Source organism: Macrobrachium rosenbergii, chromosome 12 (assembly GCF_040412425.1).
Source record: "Macrobrachium rosenbergii isolate ZJJX-2024 chromosome 12, ASM4041242v1, whole genome shotgun sequence".
Classification (NCBI taxonomy): Eukaryota; Metazoa; Arthropoda; class Malacostraca; order Decapoda; family Palaemonidae; genus Macrobrachium; species Macrobrachium rosenbergii.
The window spans coordinates 64,687,820-64,710,319 of record NC_089752.1 but is presented as its reverse complement, the minus strand read 5'-3'; the positions used below and the strand labels follow the sequence as shown (position 1 = coordinate 64,710,319).

Below are 22,500 nucleotides of genomic sequence, written 5' to 3'. Positions count from 1 at the left end.
TGTCTTTTCCTGTAATACTACAGTGTAATATGAAAATAAGAAGGCCCATAAAACACTATTTAAACGTTGAAACCATATATTTCGGGCACTTGTTTCTGTGCCCCTGTTCACTGGTAGAATATGGACAGGTGGAAAGTTACAATGGTATATATTGTAACTTTCCACCTGAAGGTGTGGCCTTAGGCCTCCGATGTTAAGGAGGTGGCGTTTCTTAAGAAGGAGGAGATTGACCAAATTCCCTAGTGGTTTTTGGCCTCATTAGCTCCCGTTTGGCGATGGATCTGGCGGTCGCGTTTCTTGGGTCATCTTCTTCAAAAGGGGTCCGAGGATTAAGGTGTCAATGGCGTCCGATTTCCAATGTCCTCCTGACAGGTTCATATTGTTGGTTTGATTGATGATAGCAGATTCCAGCATCTTTCTTTTGTACGGACAGCTACTCTTGAAAACCAACTCCGCCCACTCCAGTTAATGACATGCCCTGTATTTCTAATATGTAGGAAAATTCCCGAACTCTCCGAGCGTAACGTACTGATCTTTTGTGCTCTGTTATTCTTTGCGAGAGCGATCTACCTGTCTCGCCTACATAGATGTCATGACAATTACTACACGGTATCTTGTAAACTCCGGCTTCTTCCCTTTTGTTATTTAAGTATACGTTAACGAGCGAACTCCCGATGGATTTGGGATAATGGAAAATGAAAGGATTATTAGAACTGAGTTGCTCGGTGGCCTTTTGGATGTTTTCATCGTATGGAAGCTTTATTTTGTTGTTGAAATCTATTTGTCTGTTGTGAGTGGGACCTCTGTAGTATATTTTATTTGCTTTATTAATAGCCCTCTCGATAATGTGTGGTGGATAGAGCAGTTGCGTTAGGTGTTGGCGGATCGTGTTAAATTCTTGATCCAGGTACTCATTTGAACATATCCTAAGTCCTCTGAGGAATAGGTTGCACCCTACCATGATTTTTACGGAGACGTCGTGGTAGCTTAAGAAATGAATGTAGGAGACAGCGAAGGTGGGTTTTCTATATACTGTAAATGCATACCTGTTCTGTTTTCTTATGATCAGTACATCTAGGAACGGCAGTTTTCCGTCCTTTTCCCATTCTGTTTTAAATTTTATGGTCGGAACTAGCGAATTTAGCCTATTAAAAATTCATTAAAGTCCCCAGCTATTGTCCCAGAAAGTAAAGATATCATCTACGTATCTAAGCCAGATCATATTATGGGGTTTGATAGACGACAAAAGTTCTGTTTCGAAATATTCCATGTACAAGTTTGCTAGAAGGGGTGATAGGGGACTTCCCATGCTACAGCCAAATTTTTGTTTGTAAAAATTACCATTGAAAGAAAACACGTTGTTAGTTACACAGAGGTTGATAAGTTTTAAAGTTTTATCTATGCCAAGAGGAAAATGGTCTTCATATGGTTGTAACTTCCTCTCTAAGAAAAACAACACGTCGGCAATCGGGACTTTAGTAAATAATGAATCGACGTCTAGACTGAGCAGTTTGATGTTGTTTGAGGGGATGTTTAAACTATTAAATTTTTGTATGAAATCTTCTGCATGTTTGACGTGGGAGGATGAGAAGGTTCCTAGAAAGGGTGATAACAAGTCTGCGAGCCATTTTGATAATTTGTACATGAAAGAGCCCCTGCCGTTCCTAGATGTACTGATCATAAGAAAACAGAACAGGTATGCATTTACAGTATATAGAAAACCCACCTTCGCTGTCTCCTACATTCATTTCTTAAGCTACCACGACGTCTCCGTAAAAATCATGGTAGGGTGCAACCTATTCCTCAGAGGACTTAGGATATGTTCAAATGAGTACCTGGATCAAGAATTTAACACGATCCGCCAACACCTAACGCAAACTGCTCTATCCACCACACATTATCGAGAGGGCTATTAATAAAGCAAATAAAATATACTACAGAGGTCCCACTCACAACAGACAAATAGATTTTAACAACAAAATAAAGCTTCCATACGATGAAAACATCCAAAAGGCCACCGAGCAACTCAGTTCTAATAATCCTTTCATTTTCCATTATCCCAAATCCATCGGGAGTTCGCTCGTTAACGATACTTAAATAACAAAAGGGAAGAAGCCGGAGTTTACAAGATACCGTGTAGTAATTGTCATGACATCTATGTAGGCGAGACAGGTAGATCGCTCTCGCAAAGAATAACAGAGCACAAAAGATCAGTACGTTACGCTCGAGAGTTCGGGAATTTTCCTACATATTAGAAATACAGGGCATATCATTAACTGGAGTGGGCGGAGTTGGTTTTCAAGAGTAGCTGTCCGTACAAAAGAAAGATGCTGGAATCTGCTATCATCAATCAAACCAACAATATGAACCTGTCAGGAGGACATTGGAAATCGGACGCCATTGACACCTTAATCCTCGGACCCCTTTTGAAGAAGATGACCCAAGAAAAACGCGACCGCCAGATCCATCGCCAAACGGGAGCTAATGAGGCCAAAAACCACTAGGAATTTGGTCAATCTCCTCCTTCTTAAGAAACGCCACCTCCTTAACATCGGAGGCCTAAGGCCACACCTTCATGTTTTTGTATATATACCATTGTAACTTTCCACCTGTCCATATTCTACCAGTGAACAGGGCACAGAAACAAGTGCCCGAAATATATGGTTTCAACGTTTAAATAGTGTTTTATGGGCCTTCTTATTTTCATATATATAATATATATATATATATATATATATATATATAGTACTAAGCACAGGAAAACAGTGTAGGTGAGTCACCGTTTCGCCGTGTTTATTACTAGCCCTGGCGGATCAAATGTTCCCAAATGCATTTCACTATCTGCCTGAAATTTCAAGCAGTTTGCGAAATGCCTGGTTTCACTATCTACTTGTAACACACACACACACACACACACACACACATATATATATATATATACATACATAAAAAGTATTGAATATTCTTTTGATTTCCCCAGCTCAATAATTGTAACAATATATATATATATATATATATATATATATATATATATATATATATATATATATATATATATATATATATATATATATATATACATATACAGTATGTATATATATATATATATATATATATATATATATATATATATATATATATATATATATATATATATATATATATATATATATATATATATATATATATATATATATATATATATATATATATATATATATGTATATATATACATATATATATACATATATATATATATATATATATATACATATATATATATATGTATATATATGTATATATATACATATATATACATATATATATATATATATATATATATATATATATATATATATATATATTATATATATATATATATATATATATTGTTACAATTGGCAAGCTGGGGAAATCAAAAGAATATTCAATACTATTTGGCCCTGCTATTAAGTGGCTCACTATTTGTAAAACAAGAGAAAGATGAAGTGGAAGGTCGCCAGTGAGACCCAGATGATACAATTCTAGGGGTTTATTCACACAAAGAACAGATTACAAATTAAGTAAAATTAATTTACAAAGGGCTCACAATTAATTACAAATAAATTAAAGGGGGAAACATATAAAAGTACAGCTAAATTGCAAGGGGAAAATAGATCCAAGTACAGATGAATTATAAGGGAAGGACATCCCAAATTTATACAATTAATTGAATAACAAGCAACGGAATTGGATGTGGGCACGTGGGCTCCACAGCAGAGGTGACGTAGCGGCAACCTGGAAAAGGGATTGTGAGCGCAGTATTTAATCACACGCATAACAGCATCTCCTGAAATGTAGAGGGAAGCTCTGTTGAGTATTAAATTAACATGCATAGGCCTATCATATGAAATGGATAAAGTCTGAGGCTGGAGGGGGCACTTAAATTCACTTATTAAATTCGGCAAGGGTAACTTACCACGCAAGGTGGCATTGGCTCAGAAATTAGCCAGTAGCAAGGGATTCAGATGAAAAGAATTATTTCTCAAGGAAATTACGAGTTGGGAGGACTAGGAGGACATTATTTAGAACAAAGAGATCGAGAGAATAAGATAAGATAACGGGTGGAAGACCTTCAATTCAGACACATAACTGATTCAATAATAGTTTGCTCTCGCAATGTGAAAGCAGTGAATAGCTTGATTCGACTGGCCCGTGGCAGGAGATGAGGGGGCCACGGTATCTGTACTGGGTCGGCTTAGGGTTCGAGTTTCCGCCTTGACATCTGTGGAGTTCCCCTGTCTCAACATGAGATGTTATCTCTTCTGTGTCTAGCCAGGCGTCTGCCCTCAGTCTCGATCAGGGACCTCGATTAGCTTCATCCCAGGTCACACAAACTGGATTTCCTACTAGTTTTGTCCGGTCTGGACTGGTACGATCTGAAAAGAGGAATTTCCGCCCGTGTATTTGGAAGTCATGAACAGGACAGTTTAACCCTTAAGGGACGGCATAATTTATCAATGTGCAGCATCCCAGACCGGGGAAACTTTGAGGTCAGCAAAATAAAAAAAAATCACATTAATGGAAAGAGAATGACACGTACATTTACACTGTATAAATAAAAAAATTCTAAAAAATTTTCCCTACCTTTCACGAGAAGTTGAAAATTACTATTTTCAACCCCTTGTGGGGCCTCATTTACAAGACAATCGTAAACTTTACCAACTTATATATGTTTTTTCTAATAAATAAATTTATTGTATTTTGTAAAATTATTATTACTGCTCACACAATATCAAAACAGATAAGAAGTACAGTAAAAGCAGTAACAAATTTTTTGCATATTTGTTGAAAAATATTCTCGTAAATTTACGAGAAGGAAGATTCAGTAACATTTTTTTTTACTTTTACATGCTTTTTCTAATATTTCTTTGCAATTTTCTTTGTAAAGTTACATTTACAACCGACATACTATCGTAAAAGACAAAAACAAAAAACAAAAGCAACCCCTTCGTATGTTTACAAGCAAATTTACAAAAAGACTCGTGAGAGAGAGATGCAGTACTTTCCCTCTTGAAGTCACAAGCATTACTGATACTGGCCTAACTCTCACGTCTGTATAAAAGTTGCCATTAGTGAATTTATAGCATATAGAAGTATTGGCACCTCTGTTTCAACTCATTATTACCATAACAGCGGTGCATAATTCTGTTTCACACTGAGGCTCAATCCGTCCACCTCCTCAAACCTGTTTTACTTCACAATGAGGCTCAATCCATCCCTTAAGGGATGGATTGAGCCTCATTGTGTGGAACTTTACCCTTTAACCATTTAGTACGTAAATATAAGGGGAGCAGATGTTTTGAACATGGCATTTAGCACACATGCATATGATTGATTTTTCCTGCCTTCCTTTCAAGGTTAATCCTCTACAATATATTTTCTCTAGGTCCGAGGAAGTGTAGTTGACCATATCCAAACTAAAACACTTCCTCCCAAACCCCCCTTTATCATAATTTCCTGATTTTCCATATCTAATGCGGGAATTTGCCAATCACTTGGCGACATCGCTATGTAGCGAGACAACATGACGCTGGGCTGGTTCGTTCTCATACACGGAATTTTGGTCTTTCAAAGCAAAGGGTAGAAGGGCTATAATCCTATCTAATCCAACTTAGTATCGGTCATGAGTTACTTTCTTCTCTGTTTTTCTTTTCCGGGTCTAGCGCAAATGAGAAAACGATAAGTAATTGTAGTTTATTGACATTATGCCAACTGAAATATGAAAAATATGCCTACTTGACTGTTTTATTACTTTACGATGTGTTCAGTGCATGTGACTGAACTTCTGATGCACTTCATTCTGAATAACGACCGAAAACTTTTGTTTATTTATTCTAAATTGCTCAAGTTGGCAATAATTGTAATTTATTTTAACAATTTAACTTTAGCATTTCATAAAAATTACTTCAGAAGCTGTGTATATTATCTTATGTCGCTATACACACATACACATGCATATATATATATATATATATATATATATATATATATATATATATATATATATATATATATATATATATATGTGTGTGTGTGTATATATATATATATATATATATATATATATATATATATATATATATATATATATATATATATATATATATATATATATATATATATATATATATATATATATATATATATATATATATATATATATATATATATATATATATATATATGTACAGTATATATAACATTCCAATAACTAATTGTCATTACTTATATATATATATATATATATATATATATATATATATATATATATATATATGTCTGTGTATGTATGTATGTGTGTATTTATGCATATAGATTTATAGTGCACATAGAAACACTGTACACACAATATGGGCGGCATTAGCTATGTTTCCAAGCTTCTTCCTGGCTTTAAATCTGACTACAGTAAATCTGCAATCCTCAATTCGGGGTTCTTTAATCCGGTCATAAAATCCTAATTATCCCTACCCCGGGCTGTCCAGAAGAAAGAGGCCGTTCCTGGATAAGGCCCAGTTAATCTACAATCTGCCATCACTTGAGGAGTTAATAACAGTATTTTTTCGCATTGTATCATTTATTTTCATCTGTGAGCTTGGGCTAGATATTGGACATTAGTATAATTTATTTAGGTGATCAGAAACTAGATCATCCTCACCCTACCTTTTGATTTCAATTCTTCAGATTTCAGTTCATTTTACGTCTTCACGGTTAGATACGCAGAACAAGTGTCAAGCTGTTTTCCATTTCACACCTAGCATGGAAAGGTGTGGCGACGAATTGCCACATCTACAATATTTCCAAACTTTGGTCAAGGTTTAATGAATCAAATCTGGGAAAAGTGGCAACGTCTAAAACGTATTGCATGTTCGTGGTCAGTTTGACTATGATATTTGTAACTGGAGAATATAGAAAGTAGCGATGTAGGTGGTATTGACTGAAACGATCGGCTGTTGTTTACAGCTCTAGTTACCTCCCACCCGCGGCGAATTTGATGGGCTTGATATCAGGGTCTGGAATTATAACGACTCCTTTTAAGAGATTCCAGTTCCTTCTTTCGTTGATGATGGTCACTTCAGAATTCCCTTGTCAATGGTCAAAAGACATGGGGAAAGTGGAAGTCGTTTAAGTTGCCTGTACAAAAGGGAGATCACTAAATCCACCATTGCCCATGAAACGAGGAATTGGAATCGGTCAAAAAGACTGGGGATAATCCGAGGCACCATTCTCAAACTAATGTTCGAGTGGTTCCACCCACCAAACTCGATGCAGGTGGAAGGAAAGAAGAGATGAAAACAACAACTGATCATTACCTTCCAAAGGATACCTGAATATGCCTTTGAGATATATACAGATATATATATATATATATATATATATATATATATATATATATATATATATATATATATATATATATATAATGTGTATTATATATATGCACACACATATACTCTGTGATGTCACAAGAGAAAGCACTTGATATAGAAAGAACAAACTTCTATACATGAAACAATGCAAGTATAAAAGGGTCTAAAGAAATGTTATTTACAAATGTGGCGACGTTTATAATCCTGTAACTGCTGTCCAAAAACACCCCTCTGGTTACAATGTAATCCCTTCCTTGTTCTAGGTCAAGTAAGAAACTATCAGTAATACTTGCCAACCTTTCTGTATTTTGATATATATATATATATATATATATATATATATATATATATATATATATATATATGACTTAGAAATTCCATACAGTTTACTTTCATTTAATATTTTTTTTATTTAGAAAACAGATATGCATCGTGGATGATGTAGGGCTCATAAAACGAACCTAGGTTTAGCCCAAAGATTGGATTATACAGACTACAAAATGTAAGATCTTTTGGGAACAACTTGAACATATACCATTATATGGCCTATCAAATAAAAATCTGATGATTAGTAACAACTATAATTCGAATGGCTAATTGTTGTAACCTATTATTTATAAATTCTAGAATGTCAAAAAAGGAAGAGTTTCATATGTAGTGAATAAGCTTCCATATATAAAACAATGCACATTTGTCAGTTCTAAGAGAATGTTATTTTCCAAATGTCGCCACGCTGATAATCCTATAGCCAAGGGATAAATTATTATTACTATCATGGCTGGAAAGAGAAGACGTATAAACATGTGACAGTGGTGAAGGGGAACGGCTGTATACATGCTAATAGTCTTATATGGGTTAAAATATATGGAATAAGATACAGAAACTGATAAAAAAAAGAGCAAACGAAGCGGCCCTGCACTCAAAAGATAGCAGAGTAGTTGCCATGTTGTGCTTTTTACTTTTTGCTGACAGTCTGGGTAGCATTAATGTTTGCTGACCACACTCTTAGCTGACAGCTGAGGCCACCAAAGCTGCTTCTCATAGAAAACAGTTATTGGGTTAAAAAGGGGAGTTAACAAAAGACAGGTATTTCCTGAGGAGGGATATGGCAAAAGGCAGATATTCCCTGCCTGGGTCACTTCTGCTAGACTGCTACGATCCTGCGTGGTATGGTTTGGTTCTCTTATTTTTACACATATTTTTATTAGAGTGGTAGAAGGCCTGGATTTATAACAGCTCCCCCTTTAAGCAGATATTTCATCTCTGGTGGGATGGAATGTCTGCAAGAGAGGGCCACTGTCACTCTACATTTAAAGTACCCGCCTTAAGACTTAGCACTTAAATATTAATTCTACATAAATAAATGGCTGCTTCTAATATTTTACGTTAATCACATGCAGTGGTGAGAGCAATTTATCAAATAAGTTAATTAAGCAGGTGAAGCAAATAACCAAAATGCTTTAAATTCAAATTAAGATGCAATTAACTTTTAATGAGGTATAAACACATGAAGGTCCTGTTTTTGCAATAATAGACAGGTTATATAAATTAAATTTAAAAATACACATTAGCACGCAGGGTAAATAAAAATGGAGCTAGGACATGTCCTCAGCTGTGTGCTAGAGAAGAGACTTAGCTAATTACAAAGTTACAAAATCAAATATTTCATTGATACAGGCACTGGTTAGGCTCCAGGCTAGGCAACAACCTATTATATAGGGCACTAGTGCCAGGAGAGCACAGTGGCTCTGTTAACTACCTGGGCCTTCTCCACTCTCTACTCCTCTTCCACCTTGTTTTCCGTCAGACTTTGTGCTGAGGTTCCCTAGCTGGAACTGGGGCATGCAGCTCCAAAGGAGGCTGAGAAGAACCTTGGGCCAAGCCTGATCTCGCAATAGAACTACCCTAGGAACCTAGACCTGGAGTGACTGGGGATGTTATGTCAACTGGCAAAGCAGGCACTGAGCAAGCTACTGCCTCAGCTGCTGCGACAATCGGGACAGTGGTGCCAACTAGTTCTGCTAGTTTTTGTTGCAATGTGTTGCTGACCAACTTAACCAAGACTTCTTGAAGGGAGTCGTCCACCAGTCTTATCTTCTGGGGACTTGGATGGAGAAGAAGAGGGGACTATAGGTGTGAGAGGTTGCAGGTTGCAATAACTATATCAAGCTCAGGCACTGAATATGGAGAGGAGACGTAGGCGACCTCAGTACCACAAGTACCAGATGTCCACTCAGGTAAAAGTTACAGGGGACCAGAATTTGACTCCGGTGTGGGCTCAACGACCGGACCGGGATGAACCACAGCACTGAATGGAGCAATACACAAGCCAGGCTTTGGCACTGGCCATGGCTCGATGGTAGGATTGGATTTAACATCAGCACCTAACAGAGACTCAAAGAGGGTAAGACCCAAGTAAGGCCCAGAGAGGGACTGGGAAGGGGGTCCTGTCCTAGGGGGAGGTCATAGCCTCTAGGGATGTGATCGGCTACTCTGAGCATACAAATCCTACTTTTGTGGGGCCTGGTGACCCTCATTCGGACAGATGGGAGTGTTAGCCTCCAATTATTGATGCCCTCAATAGTTACAGGCTTGATGCATTCAATGGTAGCCCAATGGGTACTTCGTCTTGCCTTATAAGGGAGATTTGGGCCCCAGTGTCTTTAAATGCAGAGACCTGTTGAGCACGATAACGACTTCTGGGAGGTGCAACAAAGATAGGTTCCAAAGCTGGAGGTCCTAAAGATGATGTGTGAGTGGCTGCCAGAGCAATGATGGCAGCAGATTTTTTTCCCCAGGGCAGTCCCTGACGTTCGTGGTGCGCCCGTACTTCTTACAAGTGTGGCAGTGAGCCAGGCTATAATCTCTACAAGAGGCAGTTTCAGTATGGGTAGGCTGGGAGTTCTGATAGTGGGGGGCTTTGAAATGGCTCCCCCTTTAACTCTGCATTGGACTTCCAAATGCCCTATTTTCTTACATGTGGCGATAAAGATGGTTTGTTTCTGGGTCAGGCTGATGAGGTGGTGGGGCCCAAGGGAAATGTGCGCCTATGGGAGGTGCTAGAGGAGGGGTGGTACGTCTCCCAGCCATCAGCCAGGTAGCAGCAGTCAGTGAATAGTCTTGGCTACTTCACATTAATGTGTAGAGCCAAGGGGCCGGGGGAGTAATGGAGGAAGTCCTCAAGTTGGATTCGAATCATTAAGTCCTTGAATTCCTTGCACTTCAAGGCATCGATCCACTGCCATAAGGCTCGGGACTTTTTGTAGGCCCAGTCGGACCAAGTCTGGCCCACCTCCTTGGGTATGAGAGCAGTAGGAATAATTTTTCTTGGAAAATGCTGGGTGCTGAATGCTATGGAAATGAATGACAAAAAGAAATACCTAAAGAGATATCAAATAACCATTAAAACCAACTAATCTATTTGGTATACTTTTTTTTACTTATTAACTTCAGTTTTAGTTTTATTGATCTACCTTAGCATAGTAGTTTTATGTGGTGAGATTTATTTACATACAAGTTTGACGATGTAACAGTGAAATGAAGCATACACACACGGCAGGCTTTATGAAATTAATTCAAATACATGGGCAGTAAAACTATACTTGAGGTTGAGGCTACCAAATGAACCACCCTTGAAAGTTAGGTAAAAAGCTTCAATTGTCATTCTGGTGTGTTGTAAACATGAATAAATGGGGAGCAGTGAATGTATGAGCCCATGAAGTGAAAGAGTGGTTGTAGGATCTGTATCCGGAAAATACTGAGGCCTTTTATGGGTCTATTGTGAAGGAAAGGCATCGAAAAATCCACATGAGCTTGTATTTGGCATTGATTGATAGTTGTCATCATGTTTCCACAAGAAAAGGCAAAGATATCCTTCCCATATAGGTATACGTGGGTGAGAAAAGTGTAATGACTCTTGGCAAGAGGAAAGGTATTAAATTTTAGAAAACATTCATGGACATCTGAAGTAAATAAAATTTTTTTTCTTTTCTTAATGCAACAACAATGAAAAAAATTAAATGGGCTTTATCTCCTGTTAATGTTGCACCTGCTATTCCAGGCAAAATCGGACTCTTCTATTTGGGTTTCTTCTCCAGCCTCGTTGGATTCTTCGCTATCTTGTTAGCATTCTTTTACCAGACCTTGGATACTGAGCACATGCCAACATATATTCCAGGTGATGGTGGCTCTATTCTCAGGAACCCAGGTAAGCACTATCTTTGTTTAGTTGAAATGACTTTATGATCTCTCCACTGCAGTTATCGAATTCAACAAATAAATACTGACAACACAAAAGGGCAACTTTCAATAAGAGGCACACACACAAACACAAACACACACATATACATATATCAATATATGATTATTATCACTTTTGTACGTGATTCATTTATCACACATTACCACAGGTGAAAAATAAGAAACGGGGTGTAGGTTCTGACCGGTTTCGACTTTATTTCCAAGCCATTGACGAAGGACTGATACAGAGTATGAGAAGTCTTAAATATATATACTACAAGAACAGTACTGACGAACATACACAACCGTTAGAGACTACATATCCCCACTCAGGCTGAGGTCGAGGTAGGAGTGGCCTTTAAAACTCATTTGGCTAAAAATCACAATATACTCTCAGGGGACAACGCTGATAAACAAACCATACGCCACCTCAGATCCACACCTGACAGGTGTCACAGAGGCGGAGTTTGGAAACTCATTAATATTACAGTACTACCCTCGTACTGTGTTTACAAATATGATAATCCTATTTTCATACATCTCTACTGCCTACCTTAAAGTTTAAACAATTTACAAATTTCTTTTGATATTAAAGGATCAAGTTTATACATCCCTTGACTGATTTTCATATTATGGTTGTAACTTTCTTTTATAAAGCTAGATTCAATGATATTCTTTTCCAGTGCATTATTAGAATATACAATCCTTTTTGCCCCTTCCCAGTTGATAGCATGATTGTTCTCACTAACATGTACAAATATAACACTGTTCCCCTGTGCATATCTCACACATTTCTTATGTTGTTCAATCCTTTTTTCCAGTGCTTTCCCGGTTTGGCCAATATAAAAGTTGTCACAAGACTTACACGGAATTTTATATACACACCCTTTAGTATTGTCAGGGGAGTTCTTGATAAGTACATTTTTCATTGTTTTATTGTTCTTAAATGCGACATTAACACCAAAATTCTTAAGAAGATGAGGGATATCTTTCATATTATTATTATAAGGCAAAACAAGCAAATTTTTGTGTTGCAAGGTTCTTTCTGGTTTTGATACATAGTCTTTTTGCCGCTTCAAATGCACTGTTTAATACACTATCAGGATATTTCCATTTCTTGCCTGCATTCCCAATCTTATCTATTTCATCATCAATATATTCAGGGCTACATACCCGTAATGCTCTTAAAGACATTGATGAAAACACTGACTTTTTAACCTTATTGCCATCTCAAATGCACATAGGAAGAAATATTAGTGGTTTTCTGTACACACTATATTTAAACCCATTACTATTTCTTCGTATCAGGACATCCAAAAACGGTAAGCACCCATCATTTTCCATTTCCATCGTGAATTTAATTGATGATACTAATTGATTTAACTTGGCAAAAAAGTTATTTACATCTTGGTTCCCTGGCCACACACAAATTATGTCGTCAACATACCTAAACCATGTTACATTATGTGGGATTATGTTGTTTAATATCTTCTTTTAAAAAAATTCCATATATAAGTTACTTAACACTGGGGATAAAGGGTTTCCCATTGCCATACCAAAATTTTGTGAGTAAAATTTACCATTAAATTCAAATTTACAATCTTTTGCACATAATTTAATCAGTTCAATTAAAGTACTTTTAGAAAATGGGATATCCAGCTGTGTGTTCTCTAACAATTCAGATAAAAACGCCATCAGATCATCAATTGGCACCTTTGTGAATAGTGATACTACATCAAAACTTACAAGCCTGGATTCACTATTAATCTGTACACTATTTAGTTTATTTATCAGGTCCACATTATTCGTGATATTTGCATTTGAGATGGTACCTACTAATGGGTTGAGAATATCCACTAAGTACTTCGCTAGCTTGTATGATGCGGAACCAACTGAACTGATAACTGGCCTGGCAGGAAAGTTTGTTTTGTGAGTTTTTATTGTACCATACATGTATGGTAGCGATGGAGAGGTCACATGCAACTTCTTTATAAGGCTTTTGTTACCTTTTAACAGGTTTTTCACTTTCTTATTGAAACCACTATTCACATTATCTAACGGGTTCTTAATTAAATAAAAACTCACAAAACAAACTTTCCTGCCAGACCAATTATGAGTTCAGTTGGTTCCGCATCATACAAGCTAGCGAAGTACTTAGTGGATATTCTCAACCCATTAGTAGGTACCATCTCAAATGCAAATATCACGAATAATGTGGACCTGATAAATAAACTAAATAGTGTACAGATTAATAGTGAATCCAGGCTTGTAAGTTTTGATGTAGTATCACTATTCACAAAGGTGCCAATTGATGATCTGATGGCGTTTTTATCTGAATTGTTAGAGAACACACAGCTGGATATCCCATTTTCTTAAAGTACTTTAATTGAACTGGTTAAATTATGTGTAAAAGATTGTAAATTTGAATTCAATGGTAAATTTTTCTCACAAAATTTTGGTATGGCAATGGGAAACCCTCTATCCCCAGTGTTAAGTAACTTATATATGGAATTTTTTTAAAAGATGATATTAAACAACATAATCCCACGTAATGTAACATGGATTAGGTATGTTGACAACAATTTGTGTATGGCAAGGGAGCCAAGAATTAAATAACTTTTTTGCCAAGTTAAATCAATTAAATCAATTAGTACCATCAACTAAATTCACGATGGAAATGGAAAATGATGGGTGCTTACCGTTTTTGGATGTCCTCATACGAAGAAATAGCAATGGGTTTAAATATAGTGTGTACAGAAAACCAATAATATTTCTTCCTATGTGCATTTGAGATGGCAATAAGGTTAAAAAGTCAGTGTTTTCATCTATGTTTTTAAGAGCATTACGGGTATGTAGCCCTGAATATATTGGTGATGAAATAGATAAGATTAGGAATGCAGGCAAGAAACTGAAATATCCTGAGTGTATTAAACAGTGCATTTGAAGCGGCAAAAAAGACTATGTATCAAAACCAGAAAGAACCTCACAACACAAAACATTTGCTTGTTTTGCCTTATAATAATAATATGAAAGATATCCCTCATCTTCTTAAGAATTTTGGTGTTAATGTCGCATTTAAGAACAATAAAACAATGAAAAATGTACTTATCAAGAACTCCCCTGACAATACTAAAGGGTGTGTATATAAAATTCTGTGTAAGTCTTGTGACAACTTTTATATTGGCCAAAACGGGAAAGCACTGGAAAAAAGAATTGAACAGCATAAGAAATGTGTGAGATATGCACAGGGGAACAGTGGTATATTTGTACATGTTAGTGAGAACAATCATGCTATCAACTGGGAAGGGGCAAAAAGGATTGTATATTTTAATAATGCACTGGAAAGGAATATCATTGAATCTAGCTTTATAAAAGAAAGTTACAACCATAATATGAATATCAGTCAAGGGATGTATAAACTTGATCCTTTAATATCAAAAGAAATTTGTAAATTGTTTAAACTTTAAGGTAGGCAGTAGAGATGTATGAAAATAGGATTATCATATTTGTAAACAGTACGAGGGTAGTAGTGTTAATGAGTCTCCAAACTCCGCCTCTGTGACACCTGTCAGGTGTGGATCTGAGGTGGCGTATGGTTTGTTTATCAGCATTGTCCCCTGAGAGTATATTGTGATTTTTAGCCAAATGAGTTTTGAAGGCCACTCCTACCTCGACCTCGGCCTGAGTGGGGATATGTAGTCTCTAACGGTTGTGTATGTTCGTCAGTACTGTTCTTGTAGTATATATATTTAAGACTTTTCATACTCTGTATCAGTCCTTCGTCAATGGCTTGGAAATAAAGTCGAAACCAGTCAGAACCTACACCCCGTTTCTTATTTTTCACCTGTGGTAATGTGTGATATCAATATATATAAACACACATATACATACATACATATATATATATATATATATATATATATATATATATATATATATATATATATATATATATATATATATATATATATATATATATAAAGGCATACAGCAGGGTCCACAAAACACATCAAGAAGACCATAGTAATTTATTCATAAGAGACGTTTCGCACGTGTACTAAGTGTATCTTCAATCTGCAAATATAATAAAGTGCGTTAAAATTTACAAAAAACTATTTTAAGAAATAAAGTCGAGAGAAAAAAAATTATTTACAAAAATTAAAATTCATATAACCTGAAATGTATACAGTAAAAAAGAAACCAGTGCTCAACAAACCACTCAAAGGAGAAGGAGAAGAACGAATGTCCAAGACTTGAGTCACCTGACCCCATCCTACGACTTCAGTTATGCTAGATAAAGACAAGAAGTGGAAACGTTAGAGTTCAAAGACAGAACAAGCCGTTTGATGTATAAGGACTCAAGGGTAGTTAGGTAATCACTATGGCTTGTTCCACCGATAATAGAGAAATGTTTTTTTATTTATTTCGATTTTACATATGGCAGCATGGTTCGTTATATTAGAAGAATCTGGCTTTCTCAGTTTCTGACCCGTTCTAAAACTGTATCCCACATGGCTACAATGTCTCACCTGCAGTAACCTCCGGCAAGATCCAACATAGATACCAGGACATCCCAGGCACTTGAATTTATAAATGTGTTAGATCTCATGAAGGTCTGCAGTTTGTCCTTGTAGCCAAAGAATACACCAATCTTGAGTGGACTGATTGGAATTAATTGTATATGTCTTAAGGCAGCCAAATTCCTGTTCAATTATTTGTTTAAGTTTGGCTGAAAACTTGCCAGAAATAAATGGGATTGATGCATATATATTTTTCTTTAAGACATTATAAGAGGGTGTCGGATTAGAGGAGTGTTGTGACAGCAGTCTGTTAATTACTTTAAAAGCCATACTTTCAGGGTAGGAGTTCTGAAAGAAAATTTGGACCAAAAACAAAATCTCATTATGAAAAAGAGACCAACTCGAAGAATGACAAAGAGCCCTATAAGCCAAAGTGTATATGGAATTTAGTTTAAAATTCTTAAAGCATAAACTATGGAAGTTGTTAGCAAGTCCAGTGTATGTTTTTTTTCATAATGAGATTTTGTTTTTAGTCAAATTTTTATTGCAGAACTCCTATCCTGAAAATATGGTTTTTAAAGTCATTAAGAGACTGCTGTCACAACACTTCTCTAATCTGACACCCTCTTATAATGTCTTAAAGAAAATTATATATGCAACAATCCCGTTTATTTCTGACAAGCTTTCAGCCAAACTTAAACAAATAATTGAACAGGAATTTGGCTGCCTTAAGATACAATTAATTCTCATCAATCCACTCAAGATTGGTGTATTCTTTGGCTACAAGGACAAACTGCAGACCTTCATGAGATCTAACATTATTTATAAATTCAAGTGCCTGAGATGTCCCGGTATCTATGTTGGATCTTGCCGGAGGTTACTGCAGGTGAGGTATTGTAGCCATGTGGGTATAGTTTTGGAAAGGGTCAGAAACTGAGAAAGCCAGATTCTTCTAATATAACGAACCATGCTGCCATATGTAAAATCGAAATAAATAAAAAACATTTCTCTATTATCGGTGGAACAAGCCATAGTGATTACCTAACTACCCTTGAGTCCTTGTACATCAAACAGCTTGTTCCGTCTTTGAACTCTAACGTTTCCACTTCTCGTCTTCATCTAGCATAACTGAAGTCGTAGGATGGGGTCAGGTCTTGTAGTCCATCAGCCACGGGGGTTTGTCGGTATCAAACGGGGGGAGAATGCTCATAGTGTTTTTTGGGTAGGTATATATGTTTAGTATTAGAAAACATGTGATAGCATTGTGGCAGTTGTAGCTTTATATGTGTTATCTCCCATTTATTGTAAACATTCAGGTGAATTTTGAAGGTCTCTGGGAAAACACTTTTTTGACTGTGGAGAGGAAAATTTTTAATGCAGATTTCTGAAATTTTACCAGACTATACATACATATTAGGTCAATCACCAGTGTAAATATTGTTAACTTACATGTAATATAAGGTCAGATTTTAATACATCAAAGTAGAAAAAATGAAGAATTTTTTAGTGTCAAGTTAATTATGTTTTGCTCCATGACCATACAATTCAACAATTCAGAGATTTAACGGTTTAGGACACTGCCCACAACTCTGGGGAACACATTGATATAAAATAACTTGCTGTGGGTTCCATGTTTCTGTGTATAACTAAGCTAAAACACAAATAAGCAAAATCCATCCTAGACGAACGATCCCATCCAACACCAATGAAATTCTCTAATTACTTACACCTAACACTTTTTTTTTATCTGAAAGAAAAGTATCTAGGCTACCTGAAGTATATATATATATATATATATATATATATATATATATATATATATATATATATATATATATATATATATATATATATATATATATACTGTATATATATATATTTTTCTTCTTCTTTTTATATGTATAGTGTATAGTGGTTCCTGTGGATATGTAAGAGGCCTGGAATGTCCATCAACATGGAGACACCACAGAAACCAACTAAGAAACAATGCATCATACACCAGGCAGTATCCTCAAAGCCATGATTCCTGGTTAACCTTACTTGAAGCTGCCAAAGTCAGGAATCATATCCCCATTCTAGACATTGCAAAAACTCTTCAAGACAAAGAAGTTCCAATTGTGTTCTATCATCGAAAATGTAGAAGCATTTTCACCCTGAAAAGAGACTTAGAGACTCTGAAAAGGAAAGTAGGTGAATGTAGTAGTGAAGTATCTAGTAGCAGTATAGTGAGGGTCCTCAAAAAAAAAAAAAGTCTTCCAGAAAATCAATACCTGAATCAAGAGTTTATGCTCCAATCTGTATATTCTGTAGTAAGGTCAAATTAAAAAAACATTCCCATACACATGAAACACTAACGCTAGTGTCACAACTGAGAGTAGATCAAACACTAAGAGAGAGTGGCATTGGAAAGGGAGGTGGAAGAATGATAGCACTAACAAGTAGAGACATTGTTGCAGCTGAGGCACACTATCACAAATCATGCTATAGGAATTACAATAGAAACAAAGAGGACGCCAATGAGAATGAAGAAAAGGAAGTGACTACGTACGGGTATCGGTAAATAATTTTAAAATGTATCAAAAGGTTGAAGAAGAAGCTTACAAAGAACTTTTCAAAAACATCAGAGCTGACATTATTCCCAACAAAAGGATTATGTCAGTCGCCTCCTTAACCACAAAATTGGAATCATTAATGCTGACTAGTGGAGTTAATCTTCTGAAGGAATCAACAAAGAAGAATGTACACAGAAGACTGAAATCCGAGCTTGGAGGTGAGGTTGAAATAATATCTGACGACAAAGGAAAGTTGTTGATGGTTCCACTCTGAGTATCAGTAAAAGATGTTGTCCTGTAAAATCAATCTCTACATGGGGAACTCGAGCTTTGGAAGGCCAAGTCTACAGATGTCAATAAGATCATAGATCAGACTTCATCACTTATCCGACAGGCCATCAAGAAGAACAGGTTTCCACCCCATGGCCGTATCATCCATCTGATATAGCTACTCACATTACCATACCAAATGAGTTACAGCGATTTCTGATTGGACTCCTCACTGGAAATCCAATTAGTACTACAAATACATCCCAAAGGACTGATATTCTTGTCGAGTCATTTAGCCAGGACATGATATACGCTGTGATCCATGGGCAGTATAAGCCACCAAAACATTTCCTGCTTCCATATGCAGTAAAAACGCTCACTGGAAACACCAAGGTCATTCGGATATTGAATAAGTTTGGACACGGGGTGTCTTACGACCAGCTGGACTCTTGTGCTTCTTGGATGTGTCTCTCGTGGTTGGTAGAAGCTGTGGACCTACACGTGCAGAGGCATAATAAACTTCCAGCTCTTCGTGATCAATCTTAACTGACCTTTGTTTCTGTTTGTCAATGCTTGGTAGTTCAGGCATGGGTGGATGAGGTCCATAGACCTTAGGCTGGACTGCTATTCCGTTGCCTCATTGGGATATACCTTTTCCAGTGAGTGTCTCCTCCAGTCTGTCTATGTCATCCCATGCAAGATTTGTACAGACATTGGGCTTGATGGAGATTGGTAGAACAGCTCTCTGGGCGAAGCCCATTGCTAACTTCTGCAGACACATTGCAGTATCATTTTCTTCCAGCTGGTATAAGACACCCTGTGTCCAAACTTATTCAATGTCCGAATAATCTCGGTATTTCCAGTGAGCGTTTTTACTGCATATGGAGGCAGAAAATGTTTTGGTGGCTTATATTGCCCATGGGTCACAGCATATATCATGTCCTGGCTAAATAAATCGACAAGAATATCAGTCCTTTGGGATGTATTTATAGTACTAGTTGGATTTCCAGTGAGGAGTCCGACCAGAAATCGCTGTAACCCATTTGGTATGGTAATGTGAGTAGCTATATCAGATGGATGATATGGCCATGGGGTGGAAACCATGTCCTTCTTGATGGCCTGTTGGATAAGTGAAGTCTGATCTATGATCTTATTGACATCTGTAGACTTGGCCTTCCAAAGCTCGAGTTCCCCATGTAGAGATTGATTTTACAGGACAACATCTTTTACTGATATGCAGAGTGGAACCATCAACAACTTTCCTTTGTCGTCAGATATTATTTCAACCTCACCTCCAAGCTCGGATTTCAGTCTTCTGTGTACATTCTTCTTTGTTGATTCCTTCAGAAGATTCACTCCACTAGTCAGCATTAATGATTCCAATTTTGTGGTTAAGGAGGCGACTGACATAATCCTTTTGTTGCAAATAATGTCAGCTCTGATGTTTTTGAAAAGTTCTTTGTAAGCTTCTTCTTCAACCTTATGATACATTTTAAATTCTTTACCGATACCCGTAGTCACTTCCTTTTCTTCATTCTCATTGGTGTCCTCTTTGTTTCTATTGTACTTCCTATAGCATGATAGTGTGCCTCAGCTGCAACAACGTCTCTGCTTGTTAGTGCTATCATTCTTCCACCTCCCTTTCCAATGCCACTCTCTCTTAGTGTTTGATCTACTCTCAATTGTGACGCTAGCGTCAGTGTTTCATGTGTATGGGAATGCTTTTTGTATTTGACCTTACTACAGAATATACAGATCGGAGCATAAACTCTTGATTCTGATATTGATTTTCTGGAAGACTTTTTTTTTTTTGAGGACCCTCACTATACTGCTACTAGATACTTCACTACTACATTCACCTACTTTCCTTTTCAGAGTCTCTAAGTCTCTTTTCAGGGTGAAAATGCTTCTACATTTTCGATTATAGAACACAATTGGAACTTCTTTGTCTTGAAGAGTTTTTGCAATGTCTAGAATGGGGATATGATTCCTGACTTTGGCAGCTTCAACTAAGGTTAACCAGGAATCATGGCTTTGAGGATACTGCCTGGTGTATGATGCACAGTTTCTTAGCTGGTTTCTGTGGTGTCTCCATGCTGATGGACATTCCAGGCCTCTTACATATCCACAGGTACCACTATACCTGAAAAAGAAGAAGAAAAGAAAAAAAAAAAAATATATATATATATATATAATATATATATACAGTATATATTATATATATATATATATATATATATATATATATATAATTATATATATATATATATATATATATATATATATATATATATATATATATATATATATATATATATATATATATATATATATATATATATATATATATATATATATATATATATATATATATATATACCATTTCAGGTAGCCTAGATACTTTTCTTTTAGATAAAAAAAGTGTTAGGTGTAAGTAATTAGAGAATTTCATTGGTGTCGGATGGGATCGTTCGTCTAGAATGGAATTTGCTTATTTGTGTTTTAACTTGGTTATACACAGAAACTTTGAGCCCACAGCAAGTTATTATATATCAATGTGTTCCCCAGACTTGTGGGCGGTATCCTAAACCATTAAATCTCTGATTTGTTGAATTGTATGGTCATGGAGCAAAACATAATTAACTTGGCACTAAAAAATTCTCCATTTTCTCTACTTTGATGTATTAAAATCTGACCTTATATTACATGTACGTTAATAATATTTACAGTGGTGATTGACCTAATATGTATGTATAGTCTGGTAAAATTTCAGAAATGTGCATTAAAAATTTTCCTCTCCACAGTCAAAAAAGTGTTTTCCCAGAGACCTTCAAAATTCACCTGAATGTTTACAATAAATGAGAGATAACATATATAAAGCTACAACTGCCACAGTGCTATCACATGTTTTCTAACACTACACATATACACCTACATAAAAAACACTGTGAGCATTCTCCCCCCGTTTGGTACCGATGAGCCAAAAATCGGAACTGGCTGATGGACTATTGAACATTCGTTCTTCTCCTTATCCTTTGAGTGGTTTGTTGAGCATTGGTTTCCTATTACTGTATACGTTTCAAGTTATATTAATTTTAATTTTGTAAATAATTTTTTTTTCTCTCAAATTTATTTTTTAAAATAGTTATATATATATATATATATATATATATATATATATATATATATATATATATAGATATAAATATTTATATATATATAATATATATATATACTGTATATATATATATATATATATATATATATATATATATATATATATATATATATATATATATATATATAAAATATATATAATGTAAAAATATGTATATATGTAGTCACTCAAAAATGTTTTCCAACATGTTCCAGAAGTTTTTGTTCACCTAACAGTAATTTGTTCTTATGATATTTACAATGAAATGTAATTTTCTTATTCGATTTTGGTTATTAATCATACGGTTAACAATATAAAAAAGAATGGTGAGTGAAAAATTCATATTACGAAAA

At 35.8% G+C, this 22,500-nt stretch overlaps 1 protein-coding gene across 1 annotated transcript in view; it reads left to right on the top strand.

Moving 5' to 3' along the window:
* The window catches only part of LOC136843706 (sodium/potassium-transporting ATPase subunit beta-like), a 69,960-nt gene that overhangs the window by 21,969 nt on the left and 25,491 nt on the right, over nucleotides 1–22,500 (top strand). The window contains exon 2 of the mRNA XM_067112294.1: nucleotides 11,470–11,616. Within this exon, the coding sequence (XP_066968395.1) occupies nucleotides 11,470–11,616 (147 nt within the window). The remainder of the gene's footprint in view (nucleotides 1–11,469; nucleotides 11,617–22,500) is intronic.